General features: G+C 41.5%; 2 protein-coding genes across 9 annotated transcripts in view; one reads left to right on the top strand and one right to left on the bottom strand.

The window, feature by feature from the left end:
* Nucleotides 1-4,808, top strand: part of caskin1 (CASK interacting protein 1) — a 91,153-nt gene extending 86,345 nt beyond the window's left edge. For 6 of the 7 annotated variants that reach the window (XM_055036237.1, XM_055036236.1, XM_055036234.1 and 3 more), the window contains one exon: nt 597-4,808. In XM_055036237.1, the coding sequence (XP_054892212.1) occupies nt 597-693 (97 nt within the window). In that variant the 3' untranslated portion in view covers nt 694-4,808. The remainder of the gene's footprint in view (nt 1-596) is intronic. The other variant, XR_008606360.1, reaches the window with a different exon arrangement.
* A 990-nt stretch (nt 4,809-5,798) lies between these two features.
* traf7 (TNF receptor-associated factor 7) lies at nt 5,799-17,968 on the bottom strand. 2 transcript variants are annotated; one of them, XM_055036239.1, is made up of 22 exons: nt 17,763-17,968; nt 16,049-16,219; nt 15,853-15,904; nt 15,675-15,763; nt 15,450-15,566; nt 14,587-14,679; nt 13,283-13,316; nt 12,982-13,195; nt 12,761-12,895; nt 12,596-12,691; nt 12,394-12,515; nt 11,651-11,724; nt 11,098-11,146; nt 10,896-11,023; nt 10,697-10,779; nt 10,560-10,599; nt 10,362-10,478; nt 9,275-9,397; nt 8,070-8,189; nt 7,703-7,834; nt 7,457-7,576; nt 5,799-6,776 (listed from the first exon to the last, which is right to left on the bottom strand). In XM_055036239.1, the coding sequence occupies exons 2-22, from the start codon at nt 16,157-16,159 to the stop codon at nt 6,762-6,764; spliced, it is 2,064 nt and encodes a 687-aa protein (XP_054892214.1). In that variant the 5' UTR covers nt 16,160-16,219; nt 17,763-17,968; the 3' UTR covers nt 5,799-6,761. The 2 variants fall into 2 exon arrangements, with proteins under 2 accessions (XP_054892214.1, XP_054892213.1); XM_055036238.1 differs by having other exon boundaries at nt 15,675-15,766; nt 17,763-17,967.
* Between the last annotated feature and the right edge of the window lie 1,439 nt (nt 17,969-19,407).

The raw sequence follows: 19,407 nt of genomic DNA, 5'->3' as shown, positions 1-19,407 counted from the left end.
TCCAGTCATTATTTTTTCTTAAGGTGAACAAGGCAGGACTAAGGCCTTTATTAGACTTAGACTTACTTTATCGACAATAAAATCCCATTGCTTGGCGACCAGAATACACAGAAAGAATACTGAAAAACTATAAATGCGACAACAGTTGTTCATATGTACAGTACATATACATACATATATGCATGCATGCATATACATTTAAAATGAACCCTAGCCCTTTTTTACTTGTGCAGGTAGAAAAGAAGAAATATGCGAATAATATATTGCTAAATATATATAACAGGCAACAATAAATACAATATTGAACTGTTAAGACATTCAGGAAAGATATTGTACTTTGCCTTTTCAGACAGTCTGAGTTATTGGTTTTGAGTAGTATATTATGAATTAATATTGCAGTCTGTTACTGAATTTTCCAGGCTAGCTTTAGCTAAATTAGCAACGAACAAAACCTCTGAAAGCCATTTGTTTCTTAGCAAGGTTACATGCTTTATTGTAAAACCAAAAAAAATACTACAGCAGTATTCATCAGTTTATAGATATGAACTCCCTATCAGGTGCTGTAATCGTCTGCCGGTGTTTGTGTTTGCATCCAGCTCTGTGGCTGAGCAGAAGACAACGGTGAGCATCCTCGATGACATCGGCAGCATGTTCGATGACTTGGCCGACCAGCTGGACGCCATGTTGGAGTAAACGATAGAATCCCAGTCGGCGAATCTCCACGGCAACACTGCATTGGGACTGAATCAGACAGCACAAAGAGGCAACCCTCCTGTCTGTCTCTCTCTCTCTCTCTCCTTCTCTTCATCCGCCTCTCTCCTCTTCGCTCCGAAACTGCTGTCCATCCTTCTGCCCAGAGGAAGCTTGATTGTTTTCTTCTTCTCCTTTCCTTTGCACGATGCAAAAAAAAAAAAAAAAAAGAAAACAAAACAAAAAAAACAAAGAAGGTGATGGAACAGCAGCAGCAGCAGCAGCAGAGGCCTGGACAGAGATCACAGCACTGAAAAACTGACAAGAAGAGGGGCAGAAAAAGAGAGATTAAGAAGCTAAACTATCGAGAGACAAAAAAAGAAAAAAACACCTAAGAAGGATTAATAAAGAAATGAATCACAGTGAAGAAGACTGCAATCACAACGTGAGTCTTTAAAGAACTCCACATGAACAAATACTAATACAGATTTAAAAACCAACTGTGTAATGAATCATAGTACGATATGTGTACATTCTAAAGCATGGAGAGTTTATATCTACTGACAAAGTCCTGCATTAGCACAGTAATATATGATATACGCCGATAAATATCAATCTCTAGCTCTTTGATTTGATGTCCTGGTTCTGTGTGGAATGGTGACCTCTGGTGTTGTGATGATGTAAATGACTTGGTGGAAAAATTATTCTATGTGACCAAATTTGAGACACTTGACCTCTCGATGGGTGTGCGTGTGTGCGCCGTTCGTACGGGTGGATGTGCATCATGGGAATTTTCAGGATCGCCATTCGGCTCCCCGCAGTTGGATCTGAGTCGCATCGCCCCGCGTATGCACACACACACGCAGACAGGCCCACTCGCACACAGCAGAAGCACAACGACCCACGCAGCCGGCTTGCACACACACACACACACACACACACACACACACACACACACACACACACACACACACACACACACACGCATACGTGCAAACACACAAACTGGAACCTTTATAATATGAATGAAAATGGTGTGAAAGTGGGACAGCACGTCATTTTGGGGATTTGGCAGGTAGTCAAAACTTCAAAACATTTTAGAAAGGCTGAGGTAGATGAGTGTGACATTTCCCCCGGTGTGTACAGTTGGATGGGTCCAAGTTGCCCCCAAAGCACCTTATGAAGGTCAGCACAAGCACCACGGTCAGAGCTGCGCGTCAACAAAGAGGGCTTCAAAAACACCGCTGACGGAAGTGCAGCAGCAAACTTCAGGTTCCACTGTCCATCCTGCTACCACAACCTCAACTCCATAATAATAATAATAAGTATAATACATCAAACTCACATAGTGCTAGTAGGACACTCACAGACACTTTTAAATCCAAAACATCAAAACCAATTTTTTCATTTCAGCCATTGGAATTATTGTAATCCTAGTCAAAATAAATTGAATGTTTTTTTTTCTTCTTACTGATTTAGTGAATAAGTTTCAGATTTTCACACTTTTCACATTCTGATTCAAATTTGAAGTGCAATGCTAATCAAGGTGGGCAAATTATGATACCACCACTACCGTGCCTCAGGCAAGGAAAGCTTCTTACTGATAGTAGTGCGTAGCATAAAGGTCCACCCAAGAGAATTCAGTCACCCGAAACAAATAAGCTTTTTCCAGCTGACCTGATTTCTCATTGGTTTTATTTGTACTTAATTCAACAAAATCCCAACTTTTCTGAGCGGCCTAAGATGGACTCCCCTGCTTCTCACTTTAGAAGCACTATTCATGCCCTGACTTGCAAACTTACCTCTAACCTTTTGAACGTTGTCACATTTGATCACGTTACAAACACAAATTTTTGAGGTATAAATTGCCATTTATGCAATTGACCAACAGGAAGTCGTCTACAGCTGTGAGGTGGACTAAACAATGAGATGATGGTGGCAGCATCTCAATCTGGAGAGGCTTTAACCAACACACCACAGCTATCATTTAGATCAAAGCATATTTGTGTGTTAGAATGACTAAATATAAGTGAAAAAAAATCTGTAATAAAAGTTTGAGTAGCATTAACGCTTTTGCAAGATCACAGTTCTTTCCAGCTCTTCTGAAACTAACAATCCAACCAACCAGGCCTCAAAACTCACATCCAATGTTAAAACTAAAAAATAAAATAAAAGTGAAATTACACTTTAATCACTGACATTCCAGCACTTAACTCTTGCATTTTCCATCCCACACGCCTACAAGCCCCTCATCTCGTTTCGCCATGACAATCTACTGTACCACATCCCCATTTTTTACTGGCTACAACACGTAGCCTTGATTTTTGCGTAAACGAGACGGAAGTCAAAAGGCAGCGATCAAGAACTGCTAAGCGTGACGGTTTGATTTCTGTTATGTTTGACCAAAAAAATAAAAAAGTGCAATACTCCAGTATTCCATGTGCTCTCCCCATAAAGGAAATCGGTCTTACAGCAGCTGTACTCTTTGTCTATGAATAAATAATAATTCAGAGAATAGTTGTGGTATTTAAATTCTGATGACATAGAGAATATATATATGGATATTTGCAAAAGAAAAAAAAAAAAGAAGTGTATTTATGATGTGTGTGTCATCCTGAAGAGTATTTTTCAAAGTGATCAGATCTAATCTGAGTATTCAGAATCAGTTTGCTTCTCCATGCTTCGGTGGTCTCAGCTAAATGAATCATTGTAGGATACCATGTTGGGTAATTTCAAGGAAGTGTTCTTTTCTATTATTATTATTATTATTATATTATTTTATTGTTGTTTTTTTTCTGCATACATGTGTCAGGATGTGGCGATGTTTATATTACAAGCAATTCTTGTTGTTTCTTTTTGATATGGTTTATGATTTTTTTTTTTGTCTTTCAAACATGTGCCTTGCTTTGTGGTTTTTGGTCTAACTTCAATACAGTAGGTGGCTATGTAAAGTATCAGGGAATCACTCTCTTTTTCCCTCTCCACTGTCACAGGTGCATTTGTTAGAGCCATGAAACCGATCGCTTCCTCATCTGGACAACCGGAAACCATCGCGTTGCACTTGGCTCAAGTTGGCTGCATGCATCAAACCCACATTAGCAAACGCAATTTGTCTCTGCACTTAAATTCGCTTTGGGAAAAATGCACACTTTCCTGCTAAGAGTAAAACAACTTGATCGATAGCGTCTAGCTTCCTAATGTATTCCTATGTCACACGTTTATGTTCATGCTTTGTGTGTCAGTTGCGCAGGAAGACGTACTTTGGCTTTTGGTAAATAATTCTTCAGCATCACTAGCCGTGTTTCTGTCACAAATGTACGCAAAACTTTGTTGAAATTAATCTAAATGAAAAAAAAAAAAAAATTGATCCTGTTTCATCTCAAAGTCCATGTGAGGAGATAAAGGAAAGTTTTAGTTTGAAAAAAAAAAATACACAGGTGCAGCTGTGGGCTAATGTGGGTCAATGACCTTTAACTCTCTGTGGCGTTGGGTTTGCTGCTTAGCAATCAGGTCTCTCATCTCTTAGCATGAAGGTAACAATTCCCAATATGTGAAATTCTGAATTACCAGAGAGAAATTGAGCTTATAAATGCTGATCTGTGGCATTTTTAAACTCCCTCAGGCGTCGTTTATGATAATCTGGTTTGTGCATGTAATAAATCCATTGGTTAATTGCTAACTTTCAGCCACTCCTTCGAAATGTCCCCTTTCTCTTAGTTTTGAACCCAGGCACCATCGCATCAGACAAGTTTTGCTTCCCCCACCCTCCATCTTCCTTGATTGGGTCGTCTCTCATCTTATAAGCGTTGTGTTAGAGTGATTGTGTGGTCATGGGTTGAGGTCAAAAACAGAATTCTGGTCCATCTCTTGTTTCTTAACAAAAGATGAAGCTTTTTATTGGATCTTCTTCGCTCTGCAGTGACTGTGTGTGAATGCTTGAGAAAGGGCCAAAGTGTGTCAAGTGTTGCTCTGCTATTGATTGTGTGAAATCTGTGTGTGTGTGTGTGTGTGTATGCGTGAGTGTGAGAGTGTTTTACTGATTGGACAGATGTGTGCTTGCAGCAACTGCATCTTATGGCCATCTGCTCTCAATAAATTAATGTTCTATATAAACATAACTGAGTGCTGTTTTGTTGCGGATTAAAATGGACCCAACTATTTATTGTTTACTTGTACTCCTAACAGCAGTTAGCGAGGTCAGTGGGTTTAGCAGTTAGCAAGACTTCTAACTGGAATAAAGGTGATGTCATTTCCTAAGTCTGAAATACAACTTCCTTAATTTTATAGATTGTTTTACAAGAATAAATACAACTTCCTTTTTAGTCAATGTAGGACTAAGATGATAAATACTTTAGTAGGCTGGGAGATCCATGATTTGCATGCTTGGTGTTGGGTTGTTTTTTCCTAAACAAAAAGTAAAAGCGAAAAATATTGGCGGCTGCAAGAATGGAAACCTTTTTCAAAACAAAGGTCCACCAGGAGTTTTAGACGTGATTGCAAAAAAATCTAATTCACAATTATGAGATTGAAGGTCAGTTTCAGCTTTCAAAGTCTTAGCAGATACAAATTCACAGCGTTTCTCAGAGGCTTTCTCCAGTATCTCATAATCATGATTTTAAGAACCCAACGAGTCAACTGGTAGACACTAAAATAGATTCATAGTAATAGTGTTTTCAACCATTAGAGGTTAAAATCGGGAAAAAAAAACATACTAAAATATGTTCAGCTTTAATAGCTACAGTAGTGCATTAAAATGGGCATGTTAAAATGTTTTAGTACGCATTTTAATGTGCACCAGTAAAGCACAACAATCCCTAGTTGACTAAAAAAACTCAAAAATGCTCACTCATTTCCTCTGTGAAGTTTTTTGTGAATACTGGTGAGTATAAAACCTTAACTGGAACCTCCAACTAGTATAGAGAAGAAAATAATACTGTACCTTTGACTGACATGTCAACTGGTAAAGCCTAAAATGTGCATTAATTAAAAGCTGGTAAAAAAGAAACTAACATTTTTCTAAACTGGTTGCCATAAGTGAGGGTTCGTCCACTAAATGGAGTCAGCCGTCAATTATATTCACATTAAATCAAAGGAATCAGCAGCCATCGAAGAGTACAACCGTTTTATTGATCAGTGATCAAGTCGACCTTAAATGATTACAAGTATACAAGAAATCACTGAAGCCGCTCAGTGAAGACACTTTGTCTCATTCTTTCTTTCTTCTGTACCAAAGCTACAGTCAATATGAGCTGAAATAAAAACACTTTCCAAACTTTATAGCTAAAACGTGTAATATGCATGATCATATCAACAGTCTGCAGTTCATATTCTTCATTACTGTCAACCCAATATGGGTCCTCAAACATCAAGACTTAAGATTAATGTCCATCTCTGCCTTAGTTTTTGTTTGTTTGTTTTAAAGTTATTTACAGTTAACTACTTTGGTGGTATTATTCTGGAGTTTGTTCATAATTCTTTGAGAACAGAAAGGAGTGTAAGACGTATCGATACAACTCTGATATATGGCACTCGTTTAAAAAAACAAAAACAAAACGCCTTTACGCTTCGACAGGCACATCACATGCATGAACAAAGACCAACGTTTCAGCTGTACAGGCGCTGAATGCAACCTCGTCATGGCACTAATAGATCCTCCACCCTAAACAAGGTGCTGTTTTATAAAGGCCGCTGAAAGAAAAAGACAATGCACTGAAGATGAAACCGATGCTGATGACCACTTCAGGGTTTGTATCTTTAGTGGTCGAGTTTAAAGTTTACAGTAAAAACCACAACATCTTCAAAAGCCACGGGAAAGGTCAGTTTCTGGAGCGAGTCCGGTCTTTGAGCATCAGGCGCCGGTAGTGGAGCTCTGGAAGAGGTGGGCGGGCGGGGGTCCGCTTCCTGCTCCGTTCTGTCCGGTTCGAAGCGGCTGTAAGGCGGCCGGTCTGGTCGGAGCCGGGGATGAATACGGTTGGAGGGAGCGAGTCGCCCTTGGAGATGTTGACGGAGAGTTTTGGAGAAGTTCCTGGAGCGGATCGTCTGCTGGACGCCGTGAGAGCCAAAGGGTTTGTTCAGCATGTCCACACCTGAGACAGAGACACGATTGGTCACTTTTCTCTGTCCAGTTCCAAACTCCAAACATTTTCAGACAAAGAGGCTGTTTTTTTGACCAGTTTCTTTAGTGGAAGTACATCATTTCACCGTGAATCTTTGAAACGGTGCAAAAAATATTTTACTGGGCCATAAATTGTCCCAGTAGTTGTTGCAGTAATATTGTTGTTTTGAGATCATTTCCAATTAATGATGTCATAATAATGCAAGCACTTAATATGAAAGAAAAATAAACTTTAAATCCTAATGAACATTTAGCCTGAAACTGGAAGACATTTTAAAAATCCAAAATAAAAAAAACAGAAACAACAAATAAAATGAATCATGAAAACTCGGGAAGCAAAAATGTCCTTCGAAGAAAAGTTTAGTTGAGACCAAAGCAACAGATTGAAGACTTTTATTATTAAATTTTTGGTAGAAAAAGAGAAAAGAGAAAAACTAAAGATGACATTTCGTCGACAGAATTGGGAATAAAGTCGGGAAATATAAACCTGTGAATGATTTTAGATTGAATAAAGCAGTGTCTAGAATCGGCAGAATATTCTCTAGCGCTGTCTTCCAGAGCTCATCAAGTTCCAGATTATTTTTACAAAGAGAGAGATTAAAGGAGGTGACTGACTGGGTTGCTTTGTGGCAGCCTGATGACTGGCCTTACCTTAACGGTGCTGTCCACCGCTCCGGAGAACAGGCGCCCCCTAGAGACGGCCAGTGCCGTTACACTGCCCTGGTGCCTGAGCAGAGTTTGGGTACAAATCATATTGTCCATGCTCCACACCTGCAACACAAGCCGCCAAGTAAGAGCGTTAGCTTCCTGCCAGGCTGTGTTATAGTCAAAACACACCCTGTGCACTTTTATAACACACACACACACACACACACACCCTGACAGAGTGTGACTCACCCTGAGGGAGCGGTCATAGGAGGCGCTGAACACTTTAGTCTGGTCCGGAGTGGAGATGACAGCCAGAGCGTAGACTGTTCCAACATGGCCGGTCAAGGTTCGGACCTGCTCCTTAGACTCAATGTCCCACACCTGCAGTGGACACACACCATCAGCAACAACATCAGTCACCCAACAGGCGCCAACTTAACCACTGTGTAGCTACAGGTAGAAACTTTTCTGACAAAAAGTTAATAAATAAAAAATGATGATTGGCCAAAAGCGGCATCAGCAGGTCAGGCTTGCAATTGGTTCAAACCAACCAAACGGACAAGGCAGCATTCAGTGTGTGTGTGTGTGTGTGTGTGTGTGTGCGTGTGTGCCTTACATGGATGAGGTTTTCATAAGTGCCGCATACGATGTGGTGGTTGGTGACAGCAATGGAGTAGACGCTGCCCCCGCTGGTCTGGAGCACATGAACGCACTCCAGAGAGCGGATGTCCCAGATCTGAAAACAGAGTTAGACCAAAAACTCACACCAGTGGAGCACCATAACAAACCAGTAAAACTAAGACCAGTTGAACCAATTAGACTTTGTTTTACTGGAAGAAAAATCCAACTAACTAGCGATAGACACATTTCTTTTAGCCATCAGACCATTAAATCAAGGTCAGGAGAAGGATTAAATAAATACTCCTTTCTGATTCTTTTCAAATAGAAAAATAGTGGTAAGTTGATTATTTTCTTTGTTTTAAAAACCTATTTGAAGTAAATAAATAATAAAATACCAGCTGTAGCAGCTCAATCAGAGCTGAACATGTCCACATGTCTCCTTTTGGAGGACAGAATAAACTGGACTGGTTATTCCCCCAAAAATCAATTTAAGCTTCAAATTAAACCCCCCCAAACAAACACATATCATGTTTTTATTTTTACTTGTATGGACAGAAGCTAAAACAAAACTGCAGCCAAACCCGACTCAGATCTGTCCCTGGCTCATAACCACGCAGCTCCACCTGCCAAGCCAAACATTTCCAGATCGTCCGCCTGCTGCTTCCTTCAAACCCACAACGTCCAACTGGACCCGTTTTTAAATTAACAGTGGAGGACAATTACATATGTTAACATGATATTAACAAGAAACAACACCCTTGGTGATAAATATCAAAAAGTCAACCTATAAAGAAAATGAGAATGCTTTAATGCTTATATCTTACTGATGTTTGTCTATTGCCTCCATTTCATCCTCATTGAAACAGATTATCTTTCTGAAGCTCCGCCTTCAGGAAATCATCACAACATGGCTCATCTATTAACCCTTTAATAACTTTTTTACCAGCGTTTCACTGAGAAGTAAATCGTATAATGAGCCCGTTTGCTAATCACTGCTGGCTAGTCGGTAGGAGCCGAGTCGAGGGAGAGCTGAGGGTTGCCACGGGAAATGAAAGGATTCCTCAAACATGCATGAAAGAGTCAAAGTGAGGCTCCTGACATGTTTTTGATGAGGAAATGACATCACAAGATGCAAAGCTAAAAGAAGAAGTTGATTTCCTGTCGAGCTTAATGAGGTCGCCTCCACGTGTTGCTGCGTACCTTGATGGTCTGGTATGAGCCGCTGTACAGGTGGTTCTGGGACGCCACCAGCGCCCTCACCCAGTGGTTGAGCCCCGTCAGCTCCTTCTTCAGCTTCAGCTCCGTCCCAACAATGTCCCACACCTGGAGACACCAAAGAGACGCAATTAAACACGGCGCAAACAATGAGAGACAAGAAAAAAAAAATACAAACTGGAAAGACTGTTGCGAAATGAGCTTTAAGGGCTCGCTCTTTTACTGCTCCTTTTAATCTGGGTTTAGAATGAGTCACCAGTGACTGCAGTCACACACTGAAACTGTTACACAATGATCTAAGAGCAAAACCACGCAGAGCCTGAACCTGAGCGTGGACACGTAGCGCGCCGAGCAACGAGTCTGACCGGGGGGAGGAAGTTGTGCAACATAGGAAAGTCCCTCAGTAGGAGCAGCAACACAATGGCCCTCTGCCCCCATGTCTTGTATCCATGGCAACAAAAAGTCAAGGCCAGAGATAGTCTGCATTCAGCCTGGTCACCGGAAAACATGTCCGCAATGTTCTTCTGCTTTATAGTCAAAACTAATACGGATGGCTGACTGAGGAACAGTGTTAAATGTAAATATCAGCTAATAAAACCAGGCTGATTTTTCTGCAAACCCGTTACTTAACATCGCCAGCGTCCCTGTGACACCATCACTGTATGATGGTTGAGTAAAGGGGTAAATCTGTTACTTTTATTACTAATTAGTAACAAAAATAATGTTGCGAATGTACAAACTGGGTTTTATTTAGGGGTTTAACTTTAAAAGAGGTTTGACACAAATATTCATTACAGCCACACGTTTCGGCTTTTTATTTGGAAAATGAAATAAAGTGTGTAATCCATGTGCAACTCATCTCCAATCGTGAACTACTTACTTTTTTGGAGCCTGGAGAGAATACACGGCAGGTTGTGATTGTAACATGAGAAACTGTGGAAAAGTTCAAATCGTATATGCAGACTTTCACGTTTGACCCTCTGATGACAAAAAGAAGCTGTTGTTTTCCAGCCAGCGTGTCAGTAACTCAGTAACTGATCCCATGTGGGATGAGCAGAGACGTCCTCTGTACCTTTATGGCCTTCAGGGAGCCGCTGAACAGCATGTTGTGGGAGGAGACCAGCGTGCACACGGGGTTGTCATGGGCACGGATGGTGTTGACCTTCTGCAGGGTCTGGATGTCCCACACCTACATGACAAGTGAACGCAACACACACTTAGTTCCTGCAGGCCGGGATAGTGTGTGATGCTGCAGGTGAGTGATTCTTACTATGATGGTGCAATCTGCAGATCCACTGTAGAGCTTGTTACTGTGGTGACAAAAACACAGCATGTCACAAGATGATGGAGCTAAAGGAACAGAACCTGTGTGTGTGTGTGTGCGTGCGTGTGTGTGTGTTGTATTACCCCTGAATGCACAGGGCCAGCACGATGCCATCATGGCCTTCCAGGGTTTTCTGACACTTATAAGTAGTGCAGGTGTCCCACACCTTAACAGACAGGAAAGAGTGCATAATTTTATAATAATAATGGAAAATAAAGACATAAATCAACCCCGGTATGAATACAAAAAGAAGTTTAGTTTGATTGAAGTGGGATTTTCTACCTTAATGGTTTTATCAGAAGAGCCAGAGAAGAGCAGGTCACCGGTGGAGTAGACACATAGACACCAGACCGGACCCTGGTGGCCCACGAACGTCCCCTTACACTTGAAGATCTGCTGTGGGTCGTAAGCTAGGAGACGAGACACGCTGGGTTTGTGTTTGTCTTTGGAAGGTGAGCTAAAGTGTAAGGAAGCGGATTCTTACAGCCGAGGATTCCCATGTTGAGCCTGGCGTTGATGTGAGACAGCTCGTCCTGAGGAGAGACGGTCAACGTTTAGACTGCTGCTTTGATTAGAGAAACCTAGAGAAATCTGTTTTTCCCTGAACGCTGCCCGGTTGTAGAGACATCAGGAGTCTTTTGGAGATTTCACATTTAAGCTAAAGATAGTCTTTAGCTTAAATGTGAAAGATTACACATTTAAGCTAAATGTGAATTGGCAATGCTAATTGGCTATTAGCATTGCTAAATGTGCTGATTAGGGGAGCTTAAAATTAAGACGATAGATTCTGGGTGGGAAGACGTCACCCTAAACTACGGAAGCCCAAAAAGTACATTATTGGAAAAATAAATAAATTTGAAAAATCCAGATTTTCTGAAAACTAAATCTTCTGAACCAGAAAATTTTATTAATTGATGAAACTGATCAGAGCTGAGTAACAGCGACTGCTCTCTTTGTCATGTTGCTTCTGGTACATTTTAATAAGCAAACAAAACTTTTCTTTAAAAAATGGTTCAGAAAATAATCACTAGACTTACGTTTAGCATGGAGGCATCTCTACGAAATTCCATCAGGTCCTCGCTGAGTTTACTCTGATTCTCATCCAACATGTCTTAAAAACACACAGGAACACAGACGCTAAGACAAGAAAACAGCTAAACATGTTAGCACCATGTCATCTACAGTGGGATGAGGCAGCAGACCTGATTATCTCTGAGGAAGGTCATGCAAACATTGTTGTGTGTACACACAACAAACACAAGCTGCATCTGAATAGGAAGTTAGCATTAGCTGCATTTTCATTACAAATGAGCACAAATCTCGGTCTATGCTCAAACACAATTTTGCAACTGCTTTGTTTCCATAAAATAAGAATTAAAACTAAAATCACATAAATAAGCTGGTTCATGTGATAAGTCATTAAAATATCAGGGCAGTGACAGATGTAAGCAGTTGCCATGGTGCTAGCGCTTTTTGTGATCTGGTGGAGCCAACTGGATATTGTCCGAAAAAAAACAACAACCCATCAATCTCCTACCACTTCCTGTCATCATCTTCGCTGGTTCTGTAAGTAGTAGCACCTGACTGTTGATCACATGACTCGAATGATGCAAAATTACGCTTTCCAAAATTCATCTATTTCGATACATCTGTAAAACCTCATTCTAGTGCCAAAGAAACGTGAGGTCCTCTTAAATCGCTGAGTTTCCATTAAGGAAATTTATGTCCATTGTTTCTATTTGCACAATCACATGGTCAATGTAAACTTGCGTCTTCCTACCAAATTTAAGCTCCAGGTTTTTCTCCAGCTGATCCAGCTTCTCAGAGAGTTTCCCCAACATGGAGCGCAGGAAAGCGATGTCCTGGTCCTTCTGAGACAGAGCCAGCTGCATCTCATGGAACCTGGACACGAACCGAGACAAAAACTCAAACCACTCATTCCACAACCTTTCAGGCGACACGACGTTTGGAGTTGGGCTCACCTGTCGTCCGTCTGCTGCAGGAACTCCTTCAGACCCTCGAATTTGCAAACCTCCAGGTGGGTTTCGTACGTGTCCTGGTTGCCTATGAACGTGCAGCTGGTGGGAAGACGATACGTTGAAGTGTTTTATCGGATTCCCGCTGGACGGAGAGGTAAAGACGCTCACCCATATTTGGAGTGCGGACATTTGATGTGCTCACACTCCTTGAGGTGAGCCTCCAGGTTCATGGTGAGGAGAGGGGGACAGGAGGGGTTGTTGGGGCATCGCACCGGCCGGTAGTCGCAACTCGCTTCATGCTCTCTGTGCACAGGAATTGAAAAAAAACGCTGAAAGTTGAATATTAAATTCAACTGCAAGCATTTTGCCAGACATTTTCTGTTGCGTACTTGCGACAGGACAGTTTGATGGTGAAGGGGCAGCCCAGCGGGTCCACCTCATGGGCGCCGGGTTTACCGGCCACCGAGGCTGCCGGGGCCACGCCGCCGTTGGTCACCGCTCTGCAGCCGTATTTACAGTGAATGAACAGCTCGCCGATCTGCTCGGCGACGGCGATGTTGTTCACCACGACGGTTAGCTTGGCTGCGTCCACGGGGCACTTATCTGGGACCAGATGACGCCAGCGTTAAGACCTCGTGGGCCAACGAGTTTGGCAAAGACAAAAATAACCCTGATAGGTTCGAGACTCACCTGAAGTCAAAGCGCAGCGTCTGCAGAACGTGTGCTGCAGAGGGAGGAGAGAGACAGAACGTTGACATGTTTTCTGCAACCTCAGCTGTAACTAAACTAGGGGTGCATTGATAAATAAGCACAGATTTTCCTCAATTTGGGCTATCAACCGATAGTTACATGTAACCTTGTTAGTTATCTACCACCCCAAATGTCTGAACATGAGCAAATAACAATAATCACTTTCCTGTTACCAAATTAGCAACTCTGTTGCTATATTTAGAAACAAAAGTCACTCCATTTTGAAATAAACTAAATTGGTATTGGTTAAAATAATTTTTTTAAAAGATCGACTGGTTAAACTGTAGTACAAGATATGTACTGTACTTCTTATTTTATTAGAAATACCCACAAGTTTTGTTTTTTCAAATTGATAGTTACTATCAAAAGAAGATTTCAAAACAATTGTCCTTAGTGTCAGACAGGGTCATACAGTAAGAAACATAAACATTTTAGATTTTCTGGAGCTAAAAAAAGGTTAATATTTAACTATATTTAATGATTTATTCCAGTATTTTCTAATTACTTCATTTTTAGCTGTGTTTGAATTCAGTCCAGCTAAATGCAAGTCTGAGCCACAAATGTTCCATGACAACCTTTTGGAAAAAGATAACTTAGAAATTCAGACAAATATTTACTATGAAGAAAATTTGTTATGATTTTTTATGTGACCTGAAGTCGTTCTTTCCCACGACCCCTAAACGTCTCGTGTCAACCTGCAACCAGGACTTCCTGTTTGATTTCTGATCGGCTTTCTTCAGCTAATGAGGAATCCCTGAAGGCGTTAGCTTTTAGGGGTGTCAGAGTGACGGGGGATGAATTTATATGCCACACCTTTATTTGGTCTGGAAGTAACTTCAAACAATGTATTACTTGCCTTTTATTTTCTAAATAAACCAACCAGGAAGTTGGTTGTAATCTGACAAATTGTGAGAATATTTCTGCGAGGTGCATTTAGAATAGAACAAAAACAATATGATTTAATATGAATCAAAGAAATAAAGTCGATCTAAAAATGAAAAAAAAAAGTTATTTATGTATCAAAGAGAGTAAAGACACCGGGTTACTGAAGCGTCTCAAACAGCGTTAAAAATGAAAGACAAGTGAAACATGGCCCATTTCTTTTTATTGAACTATCCAATTACAGCAGACAGAAGATAACCATTAGTTAAAAGGGTTCATGAAGGGGTTATCTAGTGGTGTTATATTTAGCAATTCTTTATAAAATGTGATAAAATCACAGAAAAGGTGGAAACTAAACTCACCCCGCATGTTGTGATGACGGGATCCTTGAAAACGTTGCAGCACAGCTGGCAGCACAGCTTCACAGACGGCGGCTCGGCGAATACCTGCGGCTCCTGTTCACATATAAACCGTGGTTTGTGTGTGTGGAACAGCAGCAAGTGACAGAGCCTACATGTCTAATTACACTGCAAAACACCACATCTGACCACGTAGTTTGGACTGGTTGGTAGTGCAAATATTTTTGGTAAAGTTGACATGAAAAAAACCCCCCAAAAAACAACAAACTTGCGAGTAGCTTTTCAGCAAGATAAAAAAGCTTGTTTCAAGTCAGTTCATTCTGAATATTGAAAAAACAAGTTTTGCAGAGTATTGGGGTCTTAGTTAGAAAATCTTTTAAACTAAATTACAAAAACAAAGTCCTGAAATTACAAGAATAAACTTGTACGAGAATGAAGTTGTATGAAGAGAAAGTCATAATTATATGATAATAAAGTTGGAATATGAGTTTAAAGTCATAACAGGATTAAGAAAATAGTCGAGATGATGCGAGAAAAAACGTTCTATTTCAAGAATAAAGTATTACGACTTTATTCTTGTACAACTTTATTCCTGTAATATTATTTATTTTTTTCTAAGAGTTGCTCTATCACTGCGTCGTAAAAAGTGAAAAAATCTTCCAGTTAAACTAGAAATTCTTTTTACCAATATTGAAAAAGTTTTGACTGAAAACCAGCACCTTTATCTTGTTGGAAAGTTTCTTGTAAGTTAGTTTTGTCTTTTTAAAAGTGTACAAAGACATTTGCACTAGAAACTAGACAAAAAAGTACTAGGTAAGAAAGCGTTTTTCCAGCAGAAAGGTGTTTGCTCCAGCGAGAGGACGTACCATGTCTTCCTCCTCCTCGTGAAGAGAGAACGTGGAGCGCAGCGACATGTTGGATTCGGAATGAAGTGAGCGAATGGAAATGGCTGAATCAGACCGCCGAGGCGTCCCGATGGGAGGCTAGAGATAAACCGTGACATACCGTATTGCGACATGAAATGCAGGGAGGATTTCAACCTCAGACACCAGTTAATCTAAATCGGCTCTGGGAGGGTGTGACCCGTTTACCATTCCGTCATCGTCGTCACGAGGGGAGTAGGTCAGAGTGCTGGAGGAGGACGGGGTTCTCCTGTGCTGCTTGTAGGTGCTGGAGCTCTCTGCTGAAATAACGTCAACACGGTTTGAACGCATGAGCTCAGAGGAAGAGGCAGAAATGGGAGTCCAGGAACAGCGTTTGGTGTGTTACCTTTAGCTCCAGAGGAAGAAAAGGTGGGGCCAAAGGTCGCCTCCATAATGCTCTGCAACATGAGCAAGAGAATGATGGGACAGGTACAGAGCAATCACCTTCCATCAAAAGATGGAAGGTGATTCTTCTTCTCTGAAGAAGGAAGAACATCTTCTCCTAAATTTAAACCCCAGAACAAGCTCAAGTTATATCTTACCCCAACACCCGAGTCTGCAGGGGGGGAGGAGGGGCTGCTGGAGATGGATGTTGCGGCGGCAGCGGCTCCTCCAGAGTACTGGCTGTAGCGGGGCGTTTTATTGCTGCTCATAGCCCGGACGTCACACACACACAAAGACAGAAACCCAGGCAGCCAGCCGGACTGCTAGGCCTGGGAAAAGCAGGAAGAAAATGACAAGTGTTAGGTTCATAATGATGGAGGAACGGAAAGGAATCACATCAGACACAGAGGGAAACATCTGCAACTAAAAACAAAAAAGATCAAACAGTGTCAAACTGCACAGGCAGGTCTCAGCCTCGGCATCGGAGATCAGAAAAACTGATCCCACAAAGCCCAGGCAACCAAAACAAACAGCCTCTGTGCGTATCACAATTCAAATATCAGCAAACGGAAAAGCTTGGCCTCTAACTAAAGACACATAAACGTCCCCCGTTTGTCCCTCGCATCCTGCAGGGATCTACGCAGTGCAGCGGCTCTAGCTCATCATGCAAGGCCGGCCCACGGTTGTATGGGGACTTGAGAAGAATTTCACTTTGAGGCCCGTCTACGAAAGTCAGCACCACTAATACCATTTCAGTATAGATTTCGAGGAATCTGGGAGAGACACCAAAAGCACATTGTGGTATGTATATTATGACATAATCCATTACAATAGATTATGTTGTACCCTAAAGGTCTAGCCAAAAGCTGAAAAATCACATTTCATTCAATTGAATTGATGTTTAAACAGAGGAAAACACACACTTCGTACAATTGGCTCCATGAACACAACAGGCTCTGGACTGTCAGGTGGGCAATGCCAACAGCAACAAATGGAGTCCGTAGAGCCCTGATCGTGCTTCACTACCACAAGTACACTAATGTTTCACTTCCATTACAACAAGTTGGATATGCTTAATAAAAAATGTTTCCAGACTGTTTGAGTTCACGCGCAGTTATCCCCAAATTATGACGCCCGCTCGTGCGCCTTCGCACCGCGGGCGTCCCTCGCGCGCCTCTACGGCCTGAAACGTTACTTTCTGAAACTGTTCAAAATATGCTAATTAAAGAGGATCTGACCCGATCAAACTCTTAAAATAATAAAGATTCTATGACAATAACAACAAAAAGACAGTCTTGTGAGGAAAAAGTGGCCGACATGTGCAGATCCTACATTCCAGGGCTGGATGAGGCAAAATCACAGGCATCAGAGGGAGGGGAAAGGGTGACAGCGACCCCCAGACCAAACCAGACAGCCGCTGACGTGTACAGAAAGGCATGTGGGACTATCTGCCCCTGCTGTGACTGGCCGCAGTCGAGATCTGTAATCTGTTATTGTCACAATCTTGTAGGTTCCCATAAAGGGGAAGGGGGCGGAACAACAGCGAAACACAACCAAACTTATCCAGCTAAATGTTCAGGCCACGCCAATATACACGCATTTAGCGACAGACGAGTCTTAAAAAAAACACGATTCAAAGCGTTTTCACTGACCACCAACTTTTCACTAATGATTAAAAGTTGCTCGTCTGGACGAGCTAAGATGTGTTTGCTAGCTTAAGCAAGCTAGTTTCTTCCTCTTATTAGCAATCACTGCTACTGACGGACTTTGACAAACTCTGTCCGCCACAGCAATATCACACCAGCCCCGTTTTGGTCGAATAAAAACGTTTCCTCTAAAACGTATTCGTAAGAAATAACAGTGAAAACCTGCCATTATTGGTTTCCGCAGCGACGCTCCAAGTCTGAAGGCGAATTCTGAAACGTTCCTCTTTTCTGCCTCACGCGCAGCTCCAGCTCCGAACGCCGCGGTGTGCTCTGGGAGGTGTAGTCGAACGTCCGCCGCTTTCACTCAACGAGCAGCGTCAGCGCTGCGGTTCTTCGGACTACATTATCCACAATTCAGGACGAGAAGGCGAGCCTGGACTCGGTGGCTGTCTAAATTGCGCAAACCAGAGCGCAGTGTAGCCTGTCTTAATATATACAATCTTGTTTTCGGTGCCGAGTGGTTATTGGTTCCCGGAGAAACCGAACCATCACGAGACTGCCTGCATCACCTTCTACGTCCAGCGGGACGGATGGATAACACAATTTGTATGGTCAATTCCAAATATGGGTATTTAGTTATTAGTATTTAGTTATTACTGGGACCGTAATAGAGATGCACGTAAATGAAACGTGCTCAAGTTTTCGAGTAGAACTCCAAGATGGCTGCTGCATAAATACATTTCTGTTTTAAAAAGTGTTATTAACCCCTCGATCTTTTTCATATTGCCACGTTTCAAAAACAAATGTCTCCATTTGAGATTTTATGAGGGAAAATCAATACAAAGACAGAGAAGTCGATGGGTGGAACACATTCAGTTCAATTAGAAAACACATTGCAAGTAAGAAAAGGAGGTTAAATGTTGTAACTCGTGTCATGCGGTTTCTTTAGAGTTGTTGTCCATGCTGATGGCTGTGGGCGGGAAGAATCTCCAGCAGTCTGTGTTACAGCGATTTTAAGAAGCCTCTGACTGAAGTCACTATATTATATAACAGTCTCAATTAGAGGATGCTCAAGGTTGTCTGTAATTTTCTTGATAAAAAAATCAAACAAACAGAGAAAACACAGAGTTAACATTTGAAATAACAGCAAACAACGCTAATATGGAGAGCAGTGGAGAAAGGTGGTCTGTTTGTCCCTCGACACAAGGGAGACAACAACGCTCGCTCATCTGAGTTTCCTGATCGGAGGATCAGGAAACTTTTTGCAGGTGTTTGGAGTTTATTGTCTGAGAAGAGTGTGACCTCATCAGCTTCCAACATTTAACCTTTTCAAAAATACACACATTTTTTCTGAGCGAGTGAATGTTGCATGATAAATCTATATAATATATGAGTTTAGCTTTCTGAAATGAGTGACAGAAGATATCTAATCTTTTCTCTACATTCTATATATTTTCAGACGCACTCCATACAGTGTGACAACCTGTTTGTTTAATGTTGCGTTGTCTTGTCCACAAGAGGGCGCCTCTCAGCTAGATGTAGTCAGAAGAAGTGGCAAAAAGCTTTCCTGAATATCAATGTGACTACAATACGGACATATTTCACTTAATTACAACCTTGAAACTGAAACAAACAAACAAACAAAAGCATTGAACACTTTTTAGAAAAATGTATTAATTCTTACAGAATTTTTGCCTGATTAGGTATGAGAGTAAAGTCACCAAACAACACTTTCTTTTTGCCACTTACACTTGCCTATTTAACTTTCTCATTCAGTGACACATTTCTCATCGATGAACCCAAATAAAACGCAGAGAGCCAAGATAAAAGCGTGCTTGTGCTCAGAACCAGAGCTGCTCCCTCTCTGCTGG

The sequence above is a fragment of the Poeciliopsis prolifica genome, unplaced genomic scaffold (assembly GCF_027474105.1).
Source record: "Poeciliopsis prolifica strain line A6 unplaced genomic scaffold, Auburn_PproV2 SCAFFOLD010, whole genome shotgun sequence".
In the NCBI taxonomy this organism is placed as follows: Eukaryota; Metazoa; Chordata; class Actinopteri; order Cyprinodontiformes; family Poeciliidae; genus Poeciliopsis; species Poeciliopsis prolifica.
Note: the sequence above shows the minus strand (reverse complement) of the source record. Positions and strands in the feature narration are given on the sequence as shown.